The sequence below is a fragment of the Paroedura picta genome, chromosome 3 (genome assembly GCF_049243985.1).
Source record: "Paroedura picta isolate Pp20150507F chromosome 3, Ppicta_v3.0, whole genome shotgun sequence".
Taxonomy (NCBI): domain Eukaryota; kingdom Metazoa; phylum Chordata; class Lepidosauria; order Squamata; family Gekkonidae; genus Paroedura; species Paroedura picta.
Genome location: NC_135371.1, coordinates 155,776,762 through 155,801,624, shown reverse-complemented (window position 1 = coordinate 155,801,624; position 24,863 = coordinate 155,776,762). Strand labels below are relative to the sequence as shown.

Genomic DNA, 24,863 nt, shown 5'->3' with positions numbered 1-24,863 from the left:
TTCTACACAATGGCATGGCATATATATGTGTTTTGTGGTTTAATTTAATTTGGGGTTTTTTGGAGTTGACCTTGATATTTTACATACAAGTTTGTTTTTTCAACTTCTTTGATTACTTGGTTAAACTTACTTCTGCAGCCCCTTTAGAACAGGAGTGAGAGGTGGCAGAAGAGAAGTTTCTTCCTTATGTTTGTGTTCCACAGAGTGAATTTACAACCAAGTAGGAAGCAGGCTCATTTACACAGACGAGTGTCTAGCACACTTTGCCTGTCTTAAACGGGTTGCAGCCAAACTCTTAAAACTGTTTTGTTCTTTAAGCCGCTCTAGAATTCTAAACGTTGAGGTAAAAGCTTAATATCTCACTTAGTTCTATCTCGGTGTCACAGATATGAAAACAGCACTTTCCTATGAGTGGTCAATATAAAAATCTTGTAGAATAGTCATGACTGAAAGGAAGATCCTTAAAGAAATAAGAAGAAATCAAAAACCTGGACAGCTTTGTTGTTATACTGGTGTGACTTTAAAACATAATAGCAATTCATGAAAGCAATTCATGAAATAGCAATTCATGTTGAAAACGCAAAATGAAAGACCAAGTTGAAACAGTAGTTTGGAAACCTACAGTAGAGCACTGGAGGGGAGAAAACAGGGTGATACGCATATGCAAAGCTCGGAGGACAAATAAGATTGCAACATTATTTGCTCAACACTGCGAAAGCGCCAAAATGTTTGCATGAACAGTGGGGAGGGACTACCTGTAGTAATTAGTGGGATCCAGCAGTCATACTGGAATTAATATGGGCTGATTAAAAAACTGGATTGCACAGGACAAGATACATTTGGCAATCTCTCCCCTGAGGATCTGCCTTTCCATTGGATTAAGGAACCATTCCAGGATTCAAGGTACTTCCTCGATCTTTTGAGAGGTTCATCCAAGGATTGCAGTACCCCCAAGCTATCTCCCTGCCTGCTAACCTTAACAAGTTGTAGCAATAATAGTTTACCAACCATGCCTTACCAATGTGACATTGCAGTGAGAACTAGGGATGCCAGTCCCCAGGTGGGACCTGGGGATCCCCTGGCATCATAGCTCATATCTCCAGACTAAAGAGATCAGTTCCCCTGAAGAAAATGGCTGCTTTGGAGGGTGAACTCCATAGCTCTATACTTCACTGAGGTCCTTGCCTGGCCATGGCACCACCCCCGAAGTCTCCAGGTATTTCCCAACCCAGAGTTATCAACCCAAACCAGAACCCAAAGGAACCATATTTCCAGCTAGAAAATGTATCTGGGCCATGCCTTTAACAGCCCATTCCCAACTTGCTGTCTCAATTTTCTCTCATGTTCTTGCGTAACCAAGAAATAAAATCCAGGGTGGGGCTGTGAGGGCAGAAGCTGTCACTAATGGCAGGGAAGAGAATTAACTTCAACGAAATCATAGCCAGTGGAGGGAGGACTGGGATCAAACCATCTTCTACAGTCTGGGGAGTGACTGTGAGGATGGGGAAGAATAGTCTACCTCACCAACCTTTTACAATTAAGTGCATCAGCAACCATGCAGATTCACTCTGAGGTCAAAAAAATCCTTATCACATATATACTGGTATGGTCTGAGTTGGCTGTTGTTATCCAGGATCTGGAGGATAGCATATCAGACGGAGAGGCTGATTCTGCGAAGGTTCAAGGGGGTGGCAAGTTACAGTGAATGAGTGATAGGGATGTGAGTGTCCTACATAGTGCAGGGGGTTGGACTAGATGACCCAGGAAGTTTATGATTCTATGATATTTAGAACCATAAAATATCAGTATTATTTGGAGGACTGTGATCCTACCTCTGGATAAGTACTTTAAAAACTGGGTGCAGGGGTGGAGTGATGAGTCAGATTTAGATTAGGCCTGCAGCACTGGCAGGGCAGGAAGGAGTTAAACCTTTTTCACCCATATCACTTCCTTGATAGAAATCAACGTTTGCTCAGACTGCTCTGTGTTAAGGGGGAAAGACAGAAGGGGGAAAGGATCACCCCCTCCTCATGCTTTAAGAAGACGAAGTGTTGGTTTTTATACCCTGCTTTTCACTGCCAGAAGGAATCTCAAAGTGGCTTACAGTCTCCTTCCCTTTTCCTTCCCGCAACAGACACCCTGTGGGGTGGGCTTGAGAGACCTCTGAAAGGACTGCTCAGTCAGAACAGCACTATCAGAGCCATGAGGAGCCCAAGGTCACCTAGCTGGCTGCATGTGGAGCAGCGGGGAATCAAACCCGGCTCACCAGATTAGAAGCCGGCGCTCTTAACCACTACCCGTGCTGGCTTTAGGACCATGTCAAAAATTCAAATGCCTCCCCCCAAAATTAAACTTCTGGAAGTCACGATCACAGATAGCCCATACACCATGTAGTAAGGTGCTCAGTGTGCGATAGCCATGAAAAAGACAAACTTAACATTGAATGGCATTAAGAAGGGTATTGAAACAAACAAACAAAAAGGCAAATCCCATGACTCCATATGGCCAGATCTGGAATACTATGTAAAGTTCCAGTCACCCCATTTCAAACAGAATAACACCAAAAAGGTATAGGCTGTGGCAAGTAAAATGATTAGCAGATTAGAGCACCATTCTTCTGGGGAAAGTCTAAAATGTTCGAGTCTTTAAAAAAAGCCTAAACAACAAAACATCGAAAGGTGTGACCATGATATAGTTGTATGCAACTATGCACAGGGCAGAGAAAGAGGATGGAGAGGAAATTTCCTCTCCAGTCAGAACAGCAGCATTTCAGATCACCAAATGAAATGGGTAAACCTTACCTAGTGGAACGTTAAGAGTATTGGAGCAGGATGTGGGTGACCTCAGTTAAAATCTGCACTCTGTCATGGAAGCTCACTGGGTAATCTTGGGCCTGTCATTCTGCCTCATTGTAATCTACCTCACATGGTCGTTGTGAGGATGATTTGAAGGAAGGGGAAATGATGCTGTAAGCTGCTTTGGGTCCCCATTGGAGGAAAGTGGGAAATAGAGAGTTGGGCAGTAGTTCAGGGGAGATTAAAATGTTTCTTTATACAGTGCACAAAGAATATGCTGTCAATGGTTTAAGTGGGGTTAGTCAAAATCATGAAGGGAATGGCTAAAAGGAACATCCAGGTACTAGGTGATGTGAAAGAACTCTACCAGCGTCCCCAGAGAACCAGTGTCTGAGAAGGCAGTAGTAACCTTGATGGACCAATGGCCTGATTTGGTCTAAGGCCATTGGTCATGCGTCCAATTGGCCATGAATCAGAAGCACTGAACTTCTGTGCTGTAGGGGAGAAGCAATAGGGGAAGGGTTTCATGCCTTGTCTGTGTGCTGTCTGGTTTCTGTTGGAAACAGGACACTGTTACACTTCTTGTTTCTTTTAATATATAATAATATTAATCTGTTTGTAATGGCTCGTTAAGTGCTGAATGAGTAGCAGGGAGTTTGTTGGTGAGAGCACATTGCTAGTTTGCGATTTGGTATTTTATCTCTGGAACTATGAAGGTTGAAATGTAATTTCCATCAAGGAAAACTGGCTCCCAGGAGAAAGGGGCATTTGTGAACTTTAGTTCATAACGTCAATGAACCTGACCCGGGAACAAGAAATTAGACAGTAGCCTTTTGACATGACCTGAAGCAATGCAATGCCGTTTAAGCTTGTTCCTTGACAAACCTGAAATGCTATAATAGTTTAAGAAAATGCTCTGTACTTCTCCCCAGAGACAAGGGAAACTGTGAAAGGGGGCATGCATGTAAAGCTTTGGGCCATAATATGATACGAATGGCCTATAAAGGGTGACTGGTCAAACAAGTTTCACAACATATACACAAAAGATGGATAATCTGATAATCTAGTGTTTTTCCTTGTGCAGTGGTAGTCAGAAAAAACTGACCTACCAAAAATGTGACTGCATTGTCCTGCCATTCAGATTGTGCAGTTCCACTAGGATCCCACTGCTACAAAAGGCATCATGGCCGGCAAACATTAGATTGGTGGTTCTCAACCTGGAGGTCGAATGACTCTTTCACAGGGGTCACAGCAGGGCAAGCAGCTTGGCCGGGAGGGGGAGCCATCCACACAACAGCCTTATGATGTAGATCGAGATAGAGTGTTCATCTGTCTGGAGCAGCGGGAAAGGGTGAGATCGGTATGGTGGGACAAGAGGCAGAACTGAACTGAAAAATCCCAGAAAAAAATAATTTATATACAATCATGAACAATGGATCTTTACGCCATTAGTCAGTTTTGGTTTAATTTCTGCGAAAGAACACTTGCATAATTTTATGGTTGGGGGTCACCACAAAATGAGGAACAGTATTAAAGGGTCGTGGCATTAGAAAGGTTGAGAACCACTGCATTAGATTAGATCATCCAAGGCGCGTTCTAAATGAATCCTCTATTTTTATGTAACATAGTTGTGCATTTGTAAAAATTGCCTTCCTCCTTTGGCATGCCTAACCCCACCTCGAGAATGCAGTGATTGTTTGATGTGATCTTTCTAGCCCATGGCATTTTGAGCACTTGCATTGTTGTGCCCATGGTGGATGAGGCTGTTGGTACCTGCTTGGCAACTGAGTCCTGATTCCAAACCATCTAAAAGAGTGGAGACTATCTAGCCACTGCATATCTGTGGTTTTCTTTCAACTATGTGGCTTTAGAGGGAGGTGGGTTCTACAACTGATAGAAAGCTAGCACTGACTTCTGGGATATGAAACTGCCTGAGCTGTTAAAGATGAATGAGGATATGTCACATTGGAATGTTGTTTGTTTTTTATTTCTTTACATCATGTAGTTGTAGTAGATATTGGTGTTTGTGATACTCATTGTAAATATTTATACCAGACATTGCATCAGCAGCCAGTAACACAAGAAGTGTGTAGTTTTGACCAGGCCTGGCTATACTGGTCAAGAACATAAACTGATTGACTGACTAGGCGTCAGTCAACTTTGAGTCATGCTAACAGATACTTTAAACAAGGAAAGAGGTCAAACTCAGTCCTTGCTTATACCAATATTATACTGTTCTCTTCTGTTACCTTTGTGTTGTGAGTCATTAACTAAAAGGAATAGTTCTCCCCTGCACTCTCCAGTGGCTACCACTTTTTGCAAGCTCTTAATTAAAAGTTTCTAGCACATGTTTATGTTGGTCTAGACAAGGCCAACCAGGTGTGTAAATTATAGAACAGACATGTAATAATCAGGGAAGTTGAGAGGGACTTGGCCTGTCAAGATGAGGGGTTCTTTAAATACATACATCCAAAGTTCTTACAGATCAGTGCCAATAACAGTGAAGTTTACCTTTCAATTATTCATGAAAATTGGCTACAGAAATTACAATCCAGTCTCTACTGCAAGGTGTTCTGCTTCCATGTTTGTTATACATTTGCTGCTTAGGAACAAATGTAGAAGTGGATCCAGCCAGGTTTTTCAGACACAGTCCCCCCTCCTTAATGCAACTCCCATCCCACAGGATTTTGTGTACATGCACAACCCATAGCATTTTGGGGTGGTTAAGTGGGAACTCTCCTTTTCTCTGTCTCATTTCCACCTTTTATCACATTTCAAGTTTGCCATTGAATTTTTTGTGGAAAGGAGTGTTTTGGGGAAAGGGAAGGGTCTTTACATCAATTGCAGTCATAATGAATGAGAATATGCTGATGTCAAACTGTGAGAAGAGCATTTATTTGATTCACTTATGCCAACAGAATGGATGAAAATAGCAATTCAGTGCCTAACCAGTGAAAAAGACACAATGTGACTATTATGAGAGAAACTAAAAGTAAAATAAGAGGTATCGTAAAGCCATTGATCCAAATCTATAATGCCCCTCTGTTTAATGTTTTTAGTTATTCAGTTGAAAAATAAAAGAGAAGTTTTAAAGGATAGACTCAAGTAGTGAGTTAAATCTGGATAAACTTCTACATCTACATAATGTATAATCTAGGAGACATTTTAATGTGAGGAAAGACTGCTAGAGACAGAGAACAGGTAGAGATACAGCTATAACATGTGGGAAGAGAGAGAAAAGGATTCATGTTTTCTCAAGGAATCCAGTTCTGTGGTTACTGGGAGGTTCAAGAGAAACAAAAGAAATGTTCTTCACATTGCACATAATTAAGAAGAAGAAGAGTTGGTTCTTATATGCCGCTTTCCCCTACCCGATGGAGGCTCAAAGCGGCTTACATTCGCCTTCCCATTCCTCTCCCCACAACAGACACCCTGTGGGGTGGGTGAGGCTGAGAGAGCCCTGATATCACTGCTCGGTCAGAACAGTTTTATGAGTGCTGTGGCGAGCCCAAGGTCACCCAGCTGGTTGCATGTGGGGGAGTGCAGAATCGAACCCAGCATGTCAGATTAGAAGTCCACACTCCTAACCACTACACCAAGCTGGCTCTCTACACCAAATTAAGGTACAGAATCCATTACCGCAAGATGTGGCAATTCAGAAGGTTTCTCATACTAATAAAGTAATGGATTCAGCCACAATTGTTTAAAAAAACTGCAATAGTACAAACAAAATATTATATCCCAACTAGATAAGCTACATGACGACATATTTAAATTCTAATATTGTTATTTAAAAGTGAGGACCACAAGATCAATTGTGATCTACTCAAAAAGAAACACTCCTTAAGAACCAAGCTGTGTTTCTAATCTGTACACAGAAATTTCTGTTCCTTATTATTTTATCAAGGTAACTTTGAAAAGTCAACCACTTCCTTCCCTATAAAGTGACTCTAGTGCTTGCTCTGAGGCAAAGGACATCTTGGTGGATGATTCCCACTCTCCATTCAAACAGGCAGGACAAATTCTTATCCACTTCTTGTCTTTTCTGTTGATGTCACCTGTCTTCTCAGTTCTTTTTCTGCCTCAACAGGAAGAGTAGTACAGAATAGGCTGTGTCTCACCTATTCAATTCAAAGTCCTCTTTTTTACTCTTTTATATTCCTAAATCTTTACTTTCTCACTAATTTCTCCCTTTCTCTCCTATTCTGATCTGTCTCTCATGCTCTGTGATCTCTTTCTCGTGATCTGTTTCTCGTGCCCGTGAGATCACAGGCAAAGAGCCAGGAGAGTGTCTAACATTTTCTAAAATTTTGCAGGCTTAGAGAGTTCATCCTTTGAGAACTCTAACATGGAAGTTCCTGAGGGCAGTGATGAATTCCTCTTAGAGGGAGAGTTTGGAAGCCCCCCTGACCACCAATCCCAGGCAGAACAGTGACACGACACAGATCACACAGGAATCACTTTGTCAGCCATTCCCAGCACGAAGAGATTAGAACCTCAAAAGCACACAAAATATTTATTTGTTTATATGTTTATTATTTTAATTTATATCCCACCACTCTCCATGGACACGTGGTGGGTGGGTTACATACAACAGAATAAAACCCCCAGTAAAACCAATCAAACCCCCTAATGCCATAAAACACAAGAAGCAGCATAAGCCCGTCACAGCGAGGGAATTTGCAAGACGGCATAGCCTTGGCCAGAGGGGGGCCTCAGTTGTTCATGGTCCATTGCTCTCTGCTGACGGAGCCCATGGCCGCCATTTCTGTGGTTACTGCTATCAGCACTCTTGTAAACCAACCAGGAGGAGGCTGCAGAGTGGTTTTCCCCACATCCATAAAGTCACAAACAGTGCAGGATCCAGTGAGAGACTCTCTATCCGTTTATTAGAAACACAAGTCACAGCGGCACTGGATCCAGTTTTGACAGGACACCTCTGATCTACTTGTGAGTAATGTGCAGGGATTGGGATCCTCAGTGTTCTCCCTGAATTTCTTAGTCTTGATTAAAAAAGCCATGCGGGAGGAAATTGCCAGGTTTTGCCAAGATGGAGATGCAAGAAGTTAATCCCACTACAGTTTCTCCTCCTGCCCTTCCCCATCCAGACAGGGGGATTTTTAAAGATCAGTTTCCTCCAAAGAACATCATGGCTGTAGGCTTAGCAAGCTGACCTTCAGACTAGAACAGCTGAGTGTCATATTAGACACAACATGCAACTGCTTTTTTTCTAATGGAAACCAAAAGCAAAGAAAATCAAGGAGATTGCACAGGTGATTATCAACAGCAGATCCTCATTACTGATGACATTCCCAAAATTGATGGGTCTACTGATTTCCAGCATCAAGAATATCCAGTGGGGTTGGTTGCTCAGAAGATCTTTTACAGCAACTATAGAAACCATTCTAGCTACAAATCATGTGGAAAGAGGATCTTTTCATTTGGGTTCCATTGACAATAAGAATCAGTCTTGTCTGGTGGACAAGAATGCCCAACTTTTGCAGGGAAAAGAGTACTGCATCCCAGAGGTGAAGCAAATCTTCATGGACAGCAATCTATCTGGTTGGGGGGCAGTGCTAGAAGACTCACTAGTATAGGGCCGGTGTTCCAGAAGCAAGATTTACCTTTTTATCAACCTTCTGGAGCTTTAGACAATCTATCTAGCCTTACTCTACTTCAGCCTATGGGTAGGATCAACATGTTTTAATGAGAACCGACAGTGTGCCTGCCAAAACCTGCCCCAGCAAGCAAGGATGGTCCAGATCTTCAATGCTCCACAAAGAGGCAATCAGGATCATAGGATGGGCTGCAAGGAACCTGTCATCAGTCAAGGCAGAGCATATAACAGGATCAATGAATATCCAAACAGACTGGCTTAGTAGGGCAGCCTTTTTAAACTTCTTTACCATTGAGAAACCCCTGAAACATTCTTCAGGCTTCCAGAAACCCCAGAAGTGGTGTGATTGTACAGAATATGGTAGGGAAGCATAGCTGTGTACATGCCCACCTCAGGCCCCTCCCCTTCCCACCCGTGCAAGAAGCCCTTCCAGGGCTGTCAAGAAACCCCAGTGTTTCACAAAACCCTGGTTGAGAAAGCCTGCAGTAGGAAGACCATCCAAGAGGGGGAATGTCCCAGAAGAAAGATCTGTTCCAACTGATCAAGTCCCACTCGGGTAGACCTCTTTGCTTCACAAAAGAACCATTGAATGAATCAATACTTCACCAGATTCTTCCATTCCAAGACCAAAGCAACCAACATCCTGATGTCATAGTGGCCCACGGGTCTTCTGTTTGTCTGTTCTCCCACACCAATTCTTCCTAAGTTGATCAGGAAGATCTAGGAGCAAAAGGCAGGGATCATGTTGCTAACACAGTATTGGCATCAACCTTCAAGAAATGGCAACTTCCAGAATCACCAGACATGCTCCAACAAGGACCTGTTTGGCATCCACATCTAGAGTGGCTGCATCTCACCACCTGGAAATTGAACAGGATAACTTGGTAAAGGTAAAGGTAAAGGTATCCCCTGTGCAAGCACCGAGTCATGTCTGACCCTTGGGGTGACGCCCTCTAGCGTTTTCATGGCAGACTCAATACGGGGTGGTTTGCCAGTGCCTTCCCTAGTCATCACCGTTTACCCCCCAGCAGCAAGCTGGGTACTCATTTTACCGACCTCGGAAGGATGGAAGGCTGAGTCAACCTTGAGCCGGCTGCTGGGATCGAACTCCCAACCTCATGGGCAAAGCTTTCAGGCGGCTGCCTTACCACTCTGCGCCACAAGAGGCTCGATAACTTCTCCCACACCAATTCTTCCTAAGTTGATCAGGAAGATCTAGGAGCAAAAGGCAGGGATCATGTTGCTAACACAGTATTGGCATCAACCTTCAAGAAATGGCAACTTCCAGGATCACCATACATGCTCCAACAAGGACCTGTTTGGCATCCACATCTAGAGTGGCTGCATCTCACCACCTGGAAATTGAACAGGATAACTTGTTATTACTAGGCTATTCTGTGAAAGCAATCAGCTAATAGAATTTATGACACTTCTTAAAAGGTGTTTGTCAAGTGGAGTAGAAGAAAAGGAGTTGACCCTTTGAAAATGAAGATGAATTCCATTCTGACATTTCTATAAGATGGTCATGCCAGTGACCCCAGATCTTCTACTCTGAGACAAGACATGAGCAGGCAGTGTGATGCAGCGGTAAAAAAGGCAAATGCCATTTTGGGCTGTATCAACAGAGGCATCACATCAAAATCACAAGATGTCATAGTCCCATTGTATACGGCACTGGTCAGACCACACCTGGAGTACTGTGTGCAGTTCTGGAGGCCTCACTTCAAGAAGGACGTAGATAAAATTGAAAGGGTACAGAGGAGAGCGACGAAGATGATCTGGGGCCAAGGGACCAAGCCCTATGAAGATAGGTTGAGGGACTTGGGAATGTTCAGCCTGGAGAAAAGGAGGTTGAGAGGGGACATGATAACCCTCTTTAAGTATTTGAAAGGCTGTCACTTGGAGGAGGGCATGCTGCTGTTTCCGTTGGCTGCAGAGGAGAGGACACGCAGTAATGGGTTTAAACTTCAAGTACAACGATATAGGCTAGATATCAGGAAAAAAATTTTCACAGTCAGAGTAGTTCAGCAGTGGAATAGGCTGCCAAAGGAGGTGGTGAGCTCCCCCTCACTGGCAGTCTTCAAGCAAAGGTTGGATACACACTTTTCTTGGATGCTTTAGGATGCTTAGGGCTAATCCTACGTTGAGCAGGGGGTTGGACTAGATGGCCTGTATGGCCCCTTCCAACTCTATGATTCTAACTCTGACAATGATATTGCCACATTTCCAAAGTCTGAGTCCATCCAGACACCCTTACGTACGTCACTTTAGGGCAGCGGTCCGCAACCTTTCGGCAGCCGCAGACCGCTGTGACGGGGTGGGGGGAGAGGGCGACCCCGGGGACGCGCGGACTAAGATGTCTCAGAGGGAGAACAGACTATTGAATACTTACTGTGAAGGGTCATCTTTTTCCTTGTTATAGTTCGTGTTTTGATTCTTTAATCATTTAGAAGGTTTGTTAACTGCTTTTGGAGTTGCCAGAACAGTGGAGACAGGAAGTGGAAAATTTGTTCCTGCCTCCCTGACTAGAGGGAAGGAATCACCCACCAAAATGGCCTCCTTTTCTCAGAGGAGGAAGTCCCTTCACAGGAAGTACCTAATGGTTCATTTAGCGTATTAGTTGAACTCTGACTTCAGCTGTACTTTTTTTTCTTAAACGCTTAGGAACTAGCCACCTTAAGGTTTTTCCTTAGTTATTAAAAATTTTGGTTGACTGTAAATAAAAGCTTTTGCTTGTAGATCTTCTTTTTATTGTTCCTTTATTCTCTGACAGGAAAACAATGTATGGCCTGTCTGCTGAACATTCAGCTGGGTGAGACAGGCAGATTATAATTATATATAAATAATAGATACTGTTTCTTACGTAAAGTCAGGGAGATAAACAGTCTATAAACAACCCATTCATAGAAGGGGGCGGGGGAGAATTAAACCAAATTTCTATTTTTACTGGTTCTCTTGGCTTAGTTTTATTCCAGTATTCAAAGAAGGGAGACCAAACTTTAATAAATGTATATTGTGATCATCTCTCTCCTTCCCAAAACATCTTATACACACGCACTCACACAAAATCCCATTAACACTGACTATCATATTTTCCTTAAACATTAATTAATCTTGAATGCGCTTTTTTGCTTCCCTGCTTTTGCAATTAATGTTCTGGCAGAAGTGAATCAAGTACTTATCAAATAAATCTTGTTATTGGAAAGTCCTTTTGGCATAATATTCAAAAGTGCTGTACCAGGATGCACTTGTCATGTTGTACAAGTTGACTAACCCACAACTAGTTAAAAGGTTTCCAGGCTACAGATAGGGTAATGAGGTTGCTAAGCAATGCGGGAACTTGGGTAGCAATACAGGTTGCCAAGTTTTGTGCCGCTGCCATTAAACACATAATTTACTGTCTGCAATCTGGTCTGAATTACTATAGCAATAAATGTATCTGTTATGCAAGTAATTTCTCTTACTAATTGAAATACTTTGTTCCAAAAGATCTTTATAATTGAGCATTGCCACCAAATATGAAGAAAGGACCCCAAATGCCTTTTACACTTACAACATAAATTTGTTATAGAGGGTGATATCTCAATCTCTCTGGTGTCAGATACCAGCAATACATAAGTGTAAGAATATTTTCCATTACTGTGACATTGACTTGTTTATACCTTCATGCAGATTAATTCACTGGCTTTCAGCTATAAATATTAACATACCTTTTCCCCAGCTTTCTTTATATGCCGTGACTTCTGTCAGCAGCTGCAAGTACAGCAGACATGGTGGCCATTAAGCATTTGTCAGGGTATAATAAAATTTACTAAAAATTATTAGGAGTCCTAGATACATTTATTTTATTGTGCTTACTCTGCATAAATCTTCTAATGTGTAAGTACTGGAGAAAAAAGCAATGCCACATATATATATATATTTATATTGTATTTGAATAACACATATTTCTATAGAAAAAAAGATGGCCTGTCTGAAATGGATGCTTTAGGATACTTTGGGCTGATCCTGCGTTGAGCAGGGGGTTGGACTAGATGGCCTGTATGGCCCCTTCCAACTCTATGATTCTGTGATTTTATGATTCTATGAAATCATTAAATTTAATTTTAAGGTCAGTAATTTTAGGATTTTGTATGGTTTTATTGATCTTATGTGATACATGTGACTGTTGTAAGCTGCCCTGAGCTAGCTGGGGTAGGGTGGCATAGAAATAATAACAATAACAATAATAATACTGTAAAGGTATCCCCTGTGCAAGCACCGGGTCATGTCTGACTCTTGGGGTGACGCCCTCTAGCATTTTCATGGCAGATTCAATATGAGGTGGTTTGCCAGTGCCTTCCCCAGTCATTACTATTTACCCCCCAGCTTGGGTACTCATTTTACCCACCTCAGAAGGATGGAAGGCTGAGTCAACCTTGAGCCGGCTGCTGGGATCAAACTCCCAGCCTCATGGGCAGACAGCTTCAGACATCATTTCTGCTGCTTACCACTTTACGCCACAAGAGGCATCTTAATAATAATAATATACCATCCTTAATGAAGTATCTTATTCTATGCAAAACTATTTTTTCCCCACAGAGCTGAAACTGCTTTGTAAAATTAAAAACAACTCTGACATCTGGTCTGTAATTGCTGAACCAGAATCCACAGTTGGGCCTGGTTGGTATATTGTTTGTTAGATGCAACAGGATTTTGAAACAGTTGCATGGGATCCTGTCTTCAACCATGCCTTGTAAACTCAGGCTCTGGTTGAATGTCCTGTCATTCAGAGGGGGGAGCTGCTTTGCTCTTCCGTCAGATTATTTCAGCATCCCCACAGCTAAAGGTATGGAACTCAACTGGTTTCCAAGCAGCCTGACCTGGAGTTGGCTTGTGGCATCATTTTCATTTTGTGGAGTAGGGTGTTCTCCAAAATAGGAGGGGAAGGAACAGGAACAAAAACAGGTACTCAGAGAAGAAGGGAGATACAGTTCAGAAACTTGGTTTGGAGTTATACGTTGTAAGAGTTTGGAGTTAAATTGGACTCCACATGGATATCATGCTGGAAGTGTTGTATGTGACATAATATGCAAAAAGTATACATATGTCTGTGATGCCATATTTTAAAAGAGCATAGGTGGTAGTTGCTTGCAGCCAGCTTGGTGTAGTGGTTAGGAGTGTGGACTTCTGGTGAGCCAGGTTTGATTCCTCACTCCCCCACATGCAACCAGCTGGGTTACCTTGGGTTTGCCACAGCACTGATAAAACTGTTCTGACCGAGCAGTAATATCAGGGCTCTCAGCCTCGTCTTCCTCACAGGGTGTCTGTTGTGGGGAGAGGAAAGGGAAGGTGATTGTAAGCCTCTTTGAGACTTCTAGTAGAGAAAAAAGTGCCATATAAGAACCAAATCTTCTTCTATATGCACATAGCAAAATAGATTTATGTGTTGGCAACACATTAAAGTATCTATATAGTTTCCCACCAGAAGAAGTGAAATCTGTGTATAGGTTTTGTACTATGTTTCTGGAAGGGCTGTTTTGGGTTTTTTTTGGGGGGGGGGCTTTAAACAGGCAGAAATTCAACAGATGCAGTTTTCTATGGCACCTACATTCACTGATAGGGAAAGCTTCACCTGTTTGGCCCTGACAGAAAAGAAAAAGATCACCTTACTTATGCAGGGGGGAAATTGTTTAGTCCTAGAGAGCCTCTTCATAAGAGTATTTCTTAATCTGCTATTTCTTTGCTCTTGCATCATTGTGTTTGTGAAAGAAAGACGCTGATCTAAAATTGTTTATAGCTTTGGGTAGGCATAGTTGGCGTGTTTTCCTTAGTCACTGGATGGTTGTTCCAACCTGAGGCTGTTTTTAATCTCGTTTTGTTGTATTCTTAGCACTGTCCTGTACAGATGAGGATGAATTGTGTATGACTTGTTGTGCATGTTTTCCATTGGCAAGCATTAGAAGCAGGAATAACACCATTCAGGCTTCTGCAGCCATAGATAAGAGCACTGGCTGATGGTGGAGGGGAGAGGATGTCCTCTAGAACAGTGGTCCCCAACCCCCGGTCTGGGGACTGGTACCAGTCCGTAGATCAGTCGGTACCGGGCCACGCCTCCTCCTCAGTGTGGCACTGTGCAGTTGCTGCTGGCAGCACCCCCCAGTGGGCAGTGGGAAGTCAGGGGCACCGGCGGGAAAGCAAGTTGAGCAGGGGCTCAGGCGGCAGCGACGGCCCTTGGCAAAAGACTACCCCCCCCCCCGGCCTCAGTAAAATTATCAAGCGTTGACCAGTCCCCGGTGATAAAAAGGTTGGGGACCACTGGTCTAGATGAGCAGCCTTATGCCACCATTTGCACCTACTTTGCCTAGAGTCAGGCAACTGGCTTCTGATGGTTCTGCATGTGATAAAAGCCACCCCTTGCTTGGCCTCTGCAAGAAGGCAGTGCATCTGGAGTTCTGCAGGGGGTGGATTAGATGACCCTGGAGGTCCCTTCCAATTCTGTGGTTCTATGGAGTTCTAGCCAAGGTTCCCCCCCCCCCCCCCAAGGGCCCTGGAATCAATAAGACCTCCCTTGGCTACTTGGGGGCATTTCAGATCAGGGAAGCCCTCCAGGTCAGGGAATTTATATAGAGGCTAAACCCCAAATCTCTAGGTTTTTCCCAACCTAGACTTGGCAATCCTATATATCAGTGGTCCCCAACCCTCAGGCACTGGTCCGTGGATCAGTCAGTACTAGGCCATGAATCCTCCTCGTCTTCCTCCCCAGCAGCTGCCTCGGGGGCTGCCCTGCCACTCTGCCGTCTGCTCACCTTTCATGCTCTCCAGCGGCCACCTCCCCGTCAGCGTGGCACTGTGCAGCTGCTGCTGTCAGCGCTCCCCAGTGGGCGGCGGGAAGTCAGGGGTGCCGGTGGGAAAGCAAGTGGAGCAGGGGCTCAGGCGGTGGCAACGTCCCTCGGCAAAAGACTACCCCCCCCGGGGCCTCAGTAAAATTGCCAAGCGTTGACCGGTCCCCAGTGATAAACAGGTTGGGGACCACAGCTATATATCATGGATTTCAACCTTGGTGTGCAGTTGTGATGTTTAAAAGGTTGGTCTTGACTTTTTCTTATTTTGTTTTTTTGCAGATCCTGTACTTCAGGTGCCATTACATGTAGAAGAGTAAGTCACCTTCATTATTACTTTGCTTGAGTTTCCATGTTACAGCTTGGTTCATTGACAAGTTGAGAATTGTGGTAAATACAAGCAGCTTAGTACTGGTTTATTTCAAACATATGGCCAACCATAGCCTCGAAGGATCATCAGACTTTCATATTCCCTCCTCTCCCTCCCTCCTCCACTCACAGGCAGGCAGTTAATGAATGAGTTCTGCTTTCATGAGAAGCCATAGGTTAGCATTATGTCCTCACCAGCATGTTCTTTTTTCACAAGCTAGGCTTCCAAACAGGGAACAAACCATTATTTGGACATCTGGTTGAGGAAGAACGTACAGGCCATTGTTTGCTCCTTAGACATTACCACAAAATTAGAAATATCTGGCAGTTTCTATGGTGGTGGAAGGGAGTGTCCAAGTTAAAGAATCTGAGGATTGTCCATATAGCAACAAACTGTGGTTTGCCATACTGTGACCATTTCTGCACCAGGAATTTGCCCCAACTCATTGCTCGTATGGTGGCAGGGCAAATTCCCGGTTCTGCATAACATTGGCGCCAGCCTGGGACTGTCCCAGGCCTGGCCCAACTCATGTCCTCAGTTGCCCTGGGGCAAAGGAACACAGATGAATCAATGTTCCCTTTTTTGCCCCGGGCGTCAATGGGGCCTATGTCAGGCCAGGGCCATCTGGAAGGGAAGAGTTGGGCTGTCCTCGGCGAAAGTATGGCAACTCAGAAGGAGCCAAAAAATGCCCCAGGAGACTCCACTGTGCTGCATGGGGTGCAATAACCCAAATGCTCCCCATGCATGAGCAGGAAGAGGGGAGGCAACCTGCCCTGGCTCAAAGACCAAGTGGCGCTGAGCCTCCCTTGCAGTAAACATTTGTCTGATCCAAACTGGTCATTGAATTGGCCCAAATAACTGACACCAAGATTTCAGCTTGGATCCTATTTTGTTTCACTCGCACTTCTATCCAGCCACTGCCGAGGCCTCTCTCTGCTGTAATGCTCACTACTTCTGCTTCCACCATTTCTGCATGTGCAAGATCAGTTTTTTTCAAGGAGCCCTCATGCACACAGAAATGCTAGAAGCAAAGGAAGCAAGCCCTACAGTGACTCACTATAGCCATAGAGAAGCAGGAAAGAGCAGGATCATAGGATCCCTTTATTTCAATCCTTTGATCTTTTTGGAAGTTTTAAGGGCTGCTTCTGGTGTGAGGCTTGTTTGACAGGTATTTTCTGCTGTTTTTATGTCTTTAATGCAGGGGTAATCAAACTGCGGCCCTCCAGATGTCCACGGACTACAAATCCCATGAGCCCCTGCCGGCATTGGCAGGGGCTCATGGGATTTGTAGTCCGTGGACATCTGGAGGGCCACAGTTTGACTACCCCTGCTTTAATGGCTTGATTTATTTCTACGATGATAATGTTACATTGATTTTATTGAAAGTCATCTCAAGCAGCCTCGGGAGAGGTGACATATAAATCTCCTAAATGAATAAATATATTCAAGCCCACAATTCAGCAAGATGAATTGGTATGCGCACACTGCTCTTGCTGTGATTTAGCACATGCATAGAATGTAGGCAAAGTTTTTCTCCTAGAAAGGGGAGACAAGATCTTACCATTTCATTGCCAGCGTAGCCCGCAAACTTAGTAGTATAAAACAAAGCCAACCCCACCCCCCAAAAAAACCCACCCTTTCATGTGGTCTACACTTTTCTAAAATATTTGGTTGTGTTTCCATTTGAAGTAGGCTGGCTTGCGCTCTTTGAAGAGCTTGATCCAGCCACACAAATTTGAAGACAAGTGCCATTGACTTCTGCAGTGGTTACTTCCAAGTGGGCGTTACAGTGCTTTATGGGTGTCTTATTTAGATGGAGTAGAGGAAAGCCTGGACTGGATCTTTGCTTTGAGGAAGGGATGCTTCAGGGAAGAACCAGCTGCGCACCAGGAAGCTCGTTAGCAGGCAACAGGGCATCATATTGAGGGTTACATTTTTATCCCACAAGGAGATCAAGGTAGCATAGCTCAGTCTCCCCTCTTCCCGTTTTATCCTCACAACAGCCCTGTGAGGTAGGTTAGGGGGGGGGGAGAGAGAGAGAGCAGTTGGCTCACTCTCTGTGTTAATCTGGTCTACAGATTTAACAATAGGAGATAATAAGAGTTCTGAACCTGTAGAACAGACTGTGTTGCTCCAAACTGCAGGGAGGGGTCACAGTTTTAAAGCTTCCCTAAGACTTTGGGGGGATTTGGGGGGGGAAGTAGAAGAAGAAGAAGAGAAGAAGAATAACCTTGTCTTACCTTGTGGACTAGACCAGGGGTAGGTGGTCAACCTGTGGTCCTCCAGGTGTTCATGGACTACAATTCCCAGGAGCCCCTGCCAGCATTTGCTGGCAGGGGCTCATAGGAATTGTAGTCCATGAACATCTGGAGGACCACAGGTTGTCTACCCCTGGACTAGACTATCCACTGATGTGCTGGCTTTTATTGTCCAGGAAGTGACAGGTTTGGGAAACATTGTTCCATTCAGGATTCTACCACCCAGTTCACCTATTTGTGTAGCCCACAGAGACCCTTTCAGAATACCTAGATGAAGTTCAGACTCACTCAAATAGCAGTAACTAAACATTCTTGGGGACAGGATGTGCTTGGGGGGGGTGTTTTTTGGGTGGAGGGTTGCTTTACTCTTTATCAGCAAACATAGTGGTATTTCATGTTTACTAGATCAAACGGTTTATTACTTCGCGAAAGCAGTCACATATTTCAAAAGGGGATGTTTTGAGGTAGGCTTACGTGCCTCCAAAGCCTACAATAAACCCACTTAACCTTCAGATTAAAGCAGAAGTGCAGGGTGTGATTTTTGAAAGAGATTATGCAGTCACATATGGGACGGGGCCTGTGCTGAAGGCTTGTCAGTTTAATTTGCTGAACACAGCTCAGCCGAATACTTCGCATGTCTTTTTTTCCTTTGGGGAGGAGGGAATAGCACAGTTTGCCTTTCTAAAAGGAAGCAGCTGCCTTTACCGAGAACCGCCATTGTGCTTCCTGATCTCACAAATGCAAATTCACTCACTAGCGTTTTAATTGTTTCTTAACTCCTAGACCGGCTTTTCTTCCTGACCCTAATGACGGCAGTCTGTACACTCTCGGCGGCAAGAATAACGAAGGCTTGACTGTACGTATGATTTGATCAGATGATAGCTGTGTTGGTCGCACAGAATGTTACAGCTCTTGCCAGTGACCAAAAACATGCTTTCCTGGTAATGCTTAGTCTGGCTGTTCAGAGGATATTGCTTCTGCCCCAGAAAAATGCCAGCAGAAAGATATGGGCACCCATGCAATGGAAGAGGCCAAGTCTCTCCCTTTGCTGGTGCAGCACCACCCAAAAGATGCTAAGTACAGCCACCACCCATCACCCCCTCCCCTGTGGTGGCCAAACCTCCTCCCACATGCTGTAGATCAGGGGTAGTCAAACTGCGGCCCTCCAGATGTCCATGAACTACAATTCCCAGAAGCCCCTGCCAGCATTTGCTGGCAGGGGCTTCTGGGAATTGTAGTCCATGGACATCTGGAGGGCTGCAGTTTGACTACCCCTGCTGTAGATAAACCCCAGACTCAATAGGTCGCTTTTCAGGTAACTCTTAGTCTGGCCGTTCAGAAGATCTCGCTTCTACTAAAGGCTCCTCTGTTCACAGCTTTTCTGGTTTTTAAAAAATATAACAGTGGGGTATACTTCTAGAGAAAGGTAGCCTTCAAAGAACTTATTTTATTTTAATGTGAAAAAATAAACATTTAAAGTTTACCGAATGCAAAGGCGAGGGGATGGTTTTGCAGCTATCACGTAAGACTTATTTTTAAGCACTGCATGAGTACTCCCGCACCTGGCTGTGATAGCAAAGGCAGAAAAGCCTCTACTGTTTTATTTTAAAATGAAAAGCAAGAGTGAAACTGTAGAAGTAGTTCCCTAAGGAAAAAAAAAAAAAGGTTGATGTTCATCACCAGGCACTATCCAGTCATTTGTATACTCAGAAAAGCCTCCTACATCAGCCTGCCTGCTGTGAACTATCCCACACCTGCCAGGGATTTAGGGGCCAAAACTGGACATGACAATGACAGACAACATTTATGCTTCTTTGTATGAATGATGTATAAAGCGGCAGTTGGGAGAGAAATCAGGGATAAAAAGCACAAGGAAAAGTGAAGAACAATGCACACATCTCCCACCACCATCTAAACCGTGATCACATGAAGCTGCCTTGTACCGGATCAAACCATTAGTCTTTCAAGATTATCAATGATTATCTACTTTAGATCAGCAACCAGCTCTCTGGAGCCCCAGGCTGAGGTCTTTCATGTCACTGACGACCTGATCGTTTTAACAGAAGATGCCAAAGGATTGAACCTGGGACCTTCTGCATGCCAAGCATAGCTTTTGCCACTGAGCCACAGCCCCTCCCCAGGCCAACCCCCAGCCCCCCAATCTACTGTGGACTGCCTCTAGATGTCAGCTCAGATATTGGAAGTGAACCTGACTGGAAGGAGAGTGCCTGAGGGGTGGAATTGCCTTTATTGCACCATGTTCATCTTAGTAAACAAACCAAAGAGTTCCAAGAATGTTCAATCAGAGTCATCTTGCTTGAGGTATTGCAAGCATATTGAAGAGACAAAAAGATATAAATCTTGAAAATGCATCCAGACTGCTGATTTGAGTCTGCTTCTCCTATGGTGAAGTTGAGAGAAGACTGAATTAATTATATTAAAAGTTGTTATTAGAATTATATTAGAAGTGGTTAGGCCCTCCTCAGAGAATTAATTTATTCATTTACTTCATTTATCCCCAGCCCCAGGGATCCAGAGCAATATACACTGTTCTCTCTTCTATTTTATACTTACAACAACATTGTGATGTAGTTTCATGTATAACTGGCCCAAGGTTCCATGGCAGAATGGATATCAGAACCCAGATTTCCCAAGTCTTAGTCTTGCCCTCTAACCACTACGCTACTCTGGCCCTCAGTGGAAATGGCTAACTTTTCCAAATTTCAAGTGCCATTTCAAGACAATGCAGCATATGGAAATTCCCTAGCAAGTGAAAATGTAATAATCAGGCCTTCTAAAAGATGCAGACAGGTTGATGCCTAATATACTTTGACGTTCTTCTAGGCCGCAGATATTGATGATTGATTTGCCCCGAGGCTTAGGCGTTCCTCTTTTTCTCAGAAAGCTGCCAAGTTCTGTACGCAGAGTTCTTGTGGTTCCCAGAATCGTGTCCTGTTTGGGCAACTTCATGAAGTGCTGGTGCCAGGTCAGGATGCCAGTGCCAGGAATGGAGACACCCGCACGGTGTGGCACCTGCTTCTCTGGATTCTCAAACTTCTGGCGTGGCAGGGGGAGCAGAAATTACCCGGTGCCTTATGAGTGTCGGGAAAACTGATTTGGTTTCCAGTAGACAAGTGGGGTGTTTGGCCTATTTCCACCCCTGTATTTCATGTGCAGCACTTGAAGGAGATTAAGTAGCTTCTGGAGTGTCTTTTGAGGAGCCATAACAATTATTGCCTGAGGGTGTTAAGCAGCCATGTTGAGAAATCCAGCCTGGACCAGGACACAATGGAAGGGGTATCAGTTCTTGTACTAATTTCAGTATAAGATGCCTCTGCAGTTCTCTTCTGCGAAAGTACAGAAAGTGTTAAACGGGCCGGATAGGACCCCCTAGACCAGGGGTAGTCAAACGGCAGCCCTCCAGATGTCCATGGACTACAATTCCCATGAGCCCTGCCAGCATTCGCCGTTTGACTACCCCTGCCCTAGATAGATGTTGCCTGCCTGCTTGTTTAAAAGCTGCTTATGATGAAATAAAGTTAAATATCTGATTCCTACCAGTTTCTTTTCTTGGAAGCTGATATGACTTCCCCTTATAACTTTATGTTCATCATTTCCCTTTTCTGATGCTCAAAAGATACATTTTAATTAGTTATATTTTTGGCTGTTATGTAGGTGGCAGAGTTTTCTGAACATCACTCTTTTATCTTTCATAGCCTTTAGAATGTAGATGAAGATTATAAAGTTGAATGCATCCTACACCATTTAGAAGTACATTATAGCTTTAGGGTAGCAAGGAGCTGTGTGACTTTTATTTCTTGCAACCAGGTTTTTTTAATATTCAGTATTCATTGCTGTAGCATATTGTCACCAATTTCTTGGGAATATTTTGTGTCCAGCATTTTTATATTTGTACTGAGGTGCAAAAGTACCTCCATGCCCTGCTCATAGATAAGGAAGCTGAAATATTTATTTATTTATTTATTTATTTATTTATTTATTTATTTATTTATTTATTTATTTATTTAGATTTATATACCGCCCTCCCCGAAGGCTCAGGGCGGTTTACATTAAAACTAGTCAACGATACATGAAACAGTCTTCGTTAAAACATACAGTAATTAATAACAGTGGTTGTAACCATATAACAGAATAATGTAACAGTATAACAATATAATAAAATAATATAACGATGGAACGGTGCAATACCACAACAGGTCCAGAGCGCTCTGGTGGAGTTCTGGGAGGAAGGGGGGGAGAGGAAGTAGTTTCTAAAAACATTTTAATGTGTGTGTGTGCAGATGTCTCAGAGTTGCTATTCTTGAGGTTTTGGTCCCTCCCCTGCCAAGTCTGTGGGATTTGTATCTCTGAGCAGTCAATGATTGTGAATGACCAGCCTTTCTCAATTTTTTTTGCTGTTGAGAAATGACTGAGACATTCTTCGGCCTTTGAGAAACCCCCGAAGTGGCAGATGGTGCAGAATATGGTTGGGAAACATGCCCACCCGAGCCCCTCCTGTTCCCACCCTATCCCGGGTCATCATTGGCTATTTTGGGGGATCAACATGGCCATATATGGTCATGTCGCCTGGTAATGTTTAACAAATGCAAATAAATATACTAAAAATTAATCAACACCCACCCATTCAGGAAACCCTTCCAGGGCCAACCAGAAACATCAGGGTTGCACAAAACCCTGGTTGAGAAACCCTGATCCAGACTCTAGTGGACCTGCATGTATAAACTCATGCACAAATACTGTGGACCAAACTAGACATGACAGCAGTCATGAGACCAACCCACGGCTACTGACACCATTGCAGAGGAAGATTTAGTCGTTTAAAAATTATCACAGGGACCTGAGGATTGGGCCCATGGTGCAGCAGTCTTGGGAGATCTTGTCCCCCCACCCTACCCAGCCTCCACTGGTTTTCCTAAGTGCCAAAACGGCTGGTTGGTGCACATCTCATGTGGCCCCGAGGGCATTGAATGGCCAGTTTGCCACATCAGATACTGCAGTGGGTGAGATTTTTTTATAAGACACAAAGCCACCTAGTCTGTCAAGGTCCTTAGGGTCTGCTGATTGGCAGCAGCTCTGCAGGGTCTTAGTTCTTTCACAGGAGTCGATTTATCTAGAGATGGCAGAGATTGAATCTGGGCTTTCTGCATGCAAAGCAGATACTGTGCTATGGAGCCACAGCCCCTCCTCTCAGCATGGCAACATTTTTAAAAATGTAGACAGGTTACGATTCTGCTTATTTCTTCAGTCGGGGCTCAAAGTAGCTTAGGCTGTCCCCAAGTATAATTTGAATAAACCATTTAAACCAAATATCATTCAGGTGTGTGAAATATCAGAGCTGTAAAGAATGGGCAGTATAAAAATCCGAATGAGCAAACAAACAAACGGTACATCAAAGGCAGGTTCTGGATCCAGTTCTCTGGTTCATTCAGGGGGCAAGGTCTATAAGCTCTTAGCCTTTGGCTCATGCTGAAACGTTTGTGGTTCTGGCAACACCCAGGCTGCAAATCATTGTGCCTTCTCAATAAGGCAGTCACCACTTCCCTTATTTGGGAAAAAAGGGGGGTTAAGTCCCTTTAAAACTTTTTCTCATTTTACCATGTTGATTATCTAGTAACCTTTCTTGTATATCTAATTTACTATTTCTCCAGAGTGTAAAGTTATTTAATGAATAATTATCCGAGATTTATACCCACAAAACTGGGGGGGGGCTCAGCCTTGATATTATGCAGTTGGCAGTCTTGTTCTCAACCCCCCCCCCAACCATTATAGAAGGATTATGTCTTCCTTTTAAATCCTGTGAGCAGAGCCATGATGAGGCCATGTTAATCCTCTCCTAGTTATCTAGATTGTCAGGTTACTAAATGTTTTCAGCTGCCCGAGCTGCAGCTGTTCTGCCAGGAAAACAGCCATTATGGGATGATTGAATTAAAAATCTCATTTAAAAAGTACCCTTGACTAGCACCTCTATCTTAAGACAACGTATCTCAAGGGATGGAATATGAAAGGCAGTATTTAAAAAATCAATCCTTGCTTCTATCTGGTGCCACAATGTGTTTCTGTGGGCATCTCTGATCTAGAGCAGCGGTCCCCAACCTTTCTGTAGTCGGGGACCGCCTCCGGGGGTGGGGGAGAGCCAACGGCCCGAGCGCTGTGCACGCGCAGCAGCTGCGCGCAAATGCCCATGCGCAGAGTTGCTGTGCATGCACGTCTTCGCCAGCAGGGTGCAACCGTGCATGCGCAGCAGCTCCGCACATGTGTGTTTGCGTCTCCGGCGTGCCGGCGGCCGCGCCTGCCTCTTCCTCTCCTTCTCGCAGAGAGAAGCTAGCCAGGCCGCAAACAAAGTGGCCGCTTTGCTTGTGGCCTGATGAACTTCTTGCTGTGGGCGGGTGGAGGCAGGCATGGCTGCTGGCAGCCCAGTACCGTGGCCTTCGCAGCCCGCTACCAGGCCGCGGACCGGGGGTAGACGACCCCCGATCTAGAGAACCGGGTTTGATTCCCCATTCGTCCTCCATGTATAACCAGCTGGGTGACCATGGACTACTCACGGTTCTCTTACAGCTATTCTTACAGAGCCGTACTCTTAGACTTCTCTCAGCCCCATCTACCTCACAGGGTGTTTGTTGCAGGGAGAAGAAGGGAAAGGTGTTTGTAAGGTTGTGAAAAGTGGGGTATTAAAAAAACAACCCTTCTGCTCTTCTAATAGCAGTACATTTTGTGTTTATTTATTCAGAAAGCACGTACTTTCAGTCTCTTAAAAATAGATCAAAGCAACTTAAAGTGACCAAATTAAATGAAACTGCATTTCAAAAATAATTACTAACAAAATAGGATAACAATAACAGCCTAAAACCTCCAGCTAAAAAGAGCACCTTCTAGTTGCGATAATAGCATACTACCTGTGTATGTGTAAAGTTCCATCGGCTTGCAGCTGATGTAAAGCCACCATATAGGGCAGGAGTACCCAAAGTATGGCTCTCGGGA

At 44.1% G+C, this 24,863-nt stretch overlaps 1 protein-coding gene across 1 annotated transcript in view; it reads left to right on the top strand.

The window, feature by feature from the left end:
- ERN1 (endoplasmic reticulum to nucleus signaling 1) overlaps positions 1 to 24,863 on the top strand; it is an 84,570-nt gene that overhangs the window by 30,969 nt on the left and 28,738 nt on the right. Inside the window, exons 3-4 of the mRNA XM_077328852.1 lie at positions 15,516 to 15,549; positions 18,645 to 18,717. Of these exons, the coding sequence (XP_077184967.1) occupies positions 15,516 to 15,549; positions 18,645 to 18,717 (107 nt within the window). The remainder of the gene's footprint in view (positions 1 to 15,515; positions 15,550 to 18,644; positions 18,718 to 24,863) is intronic.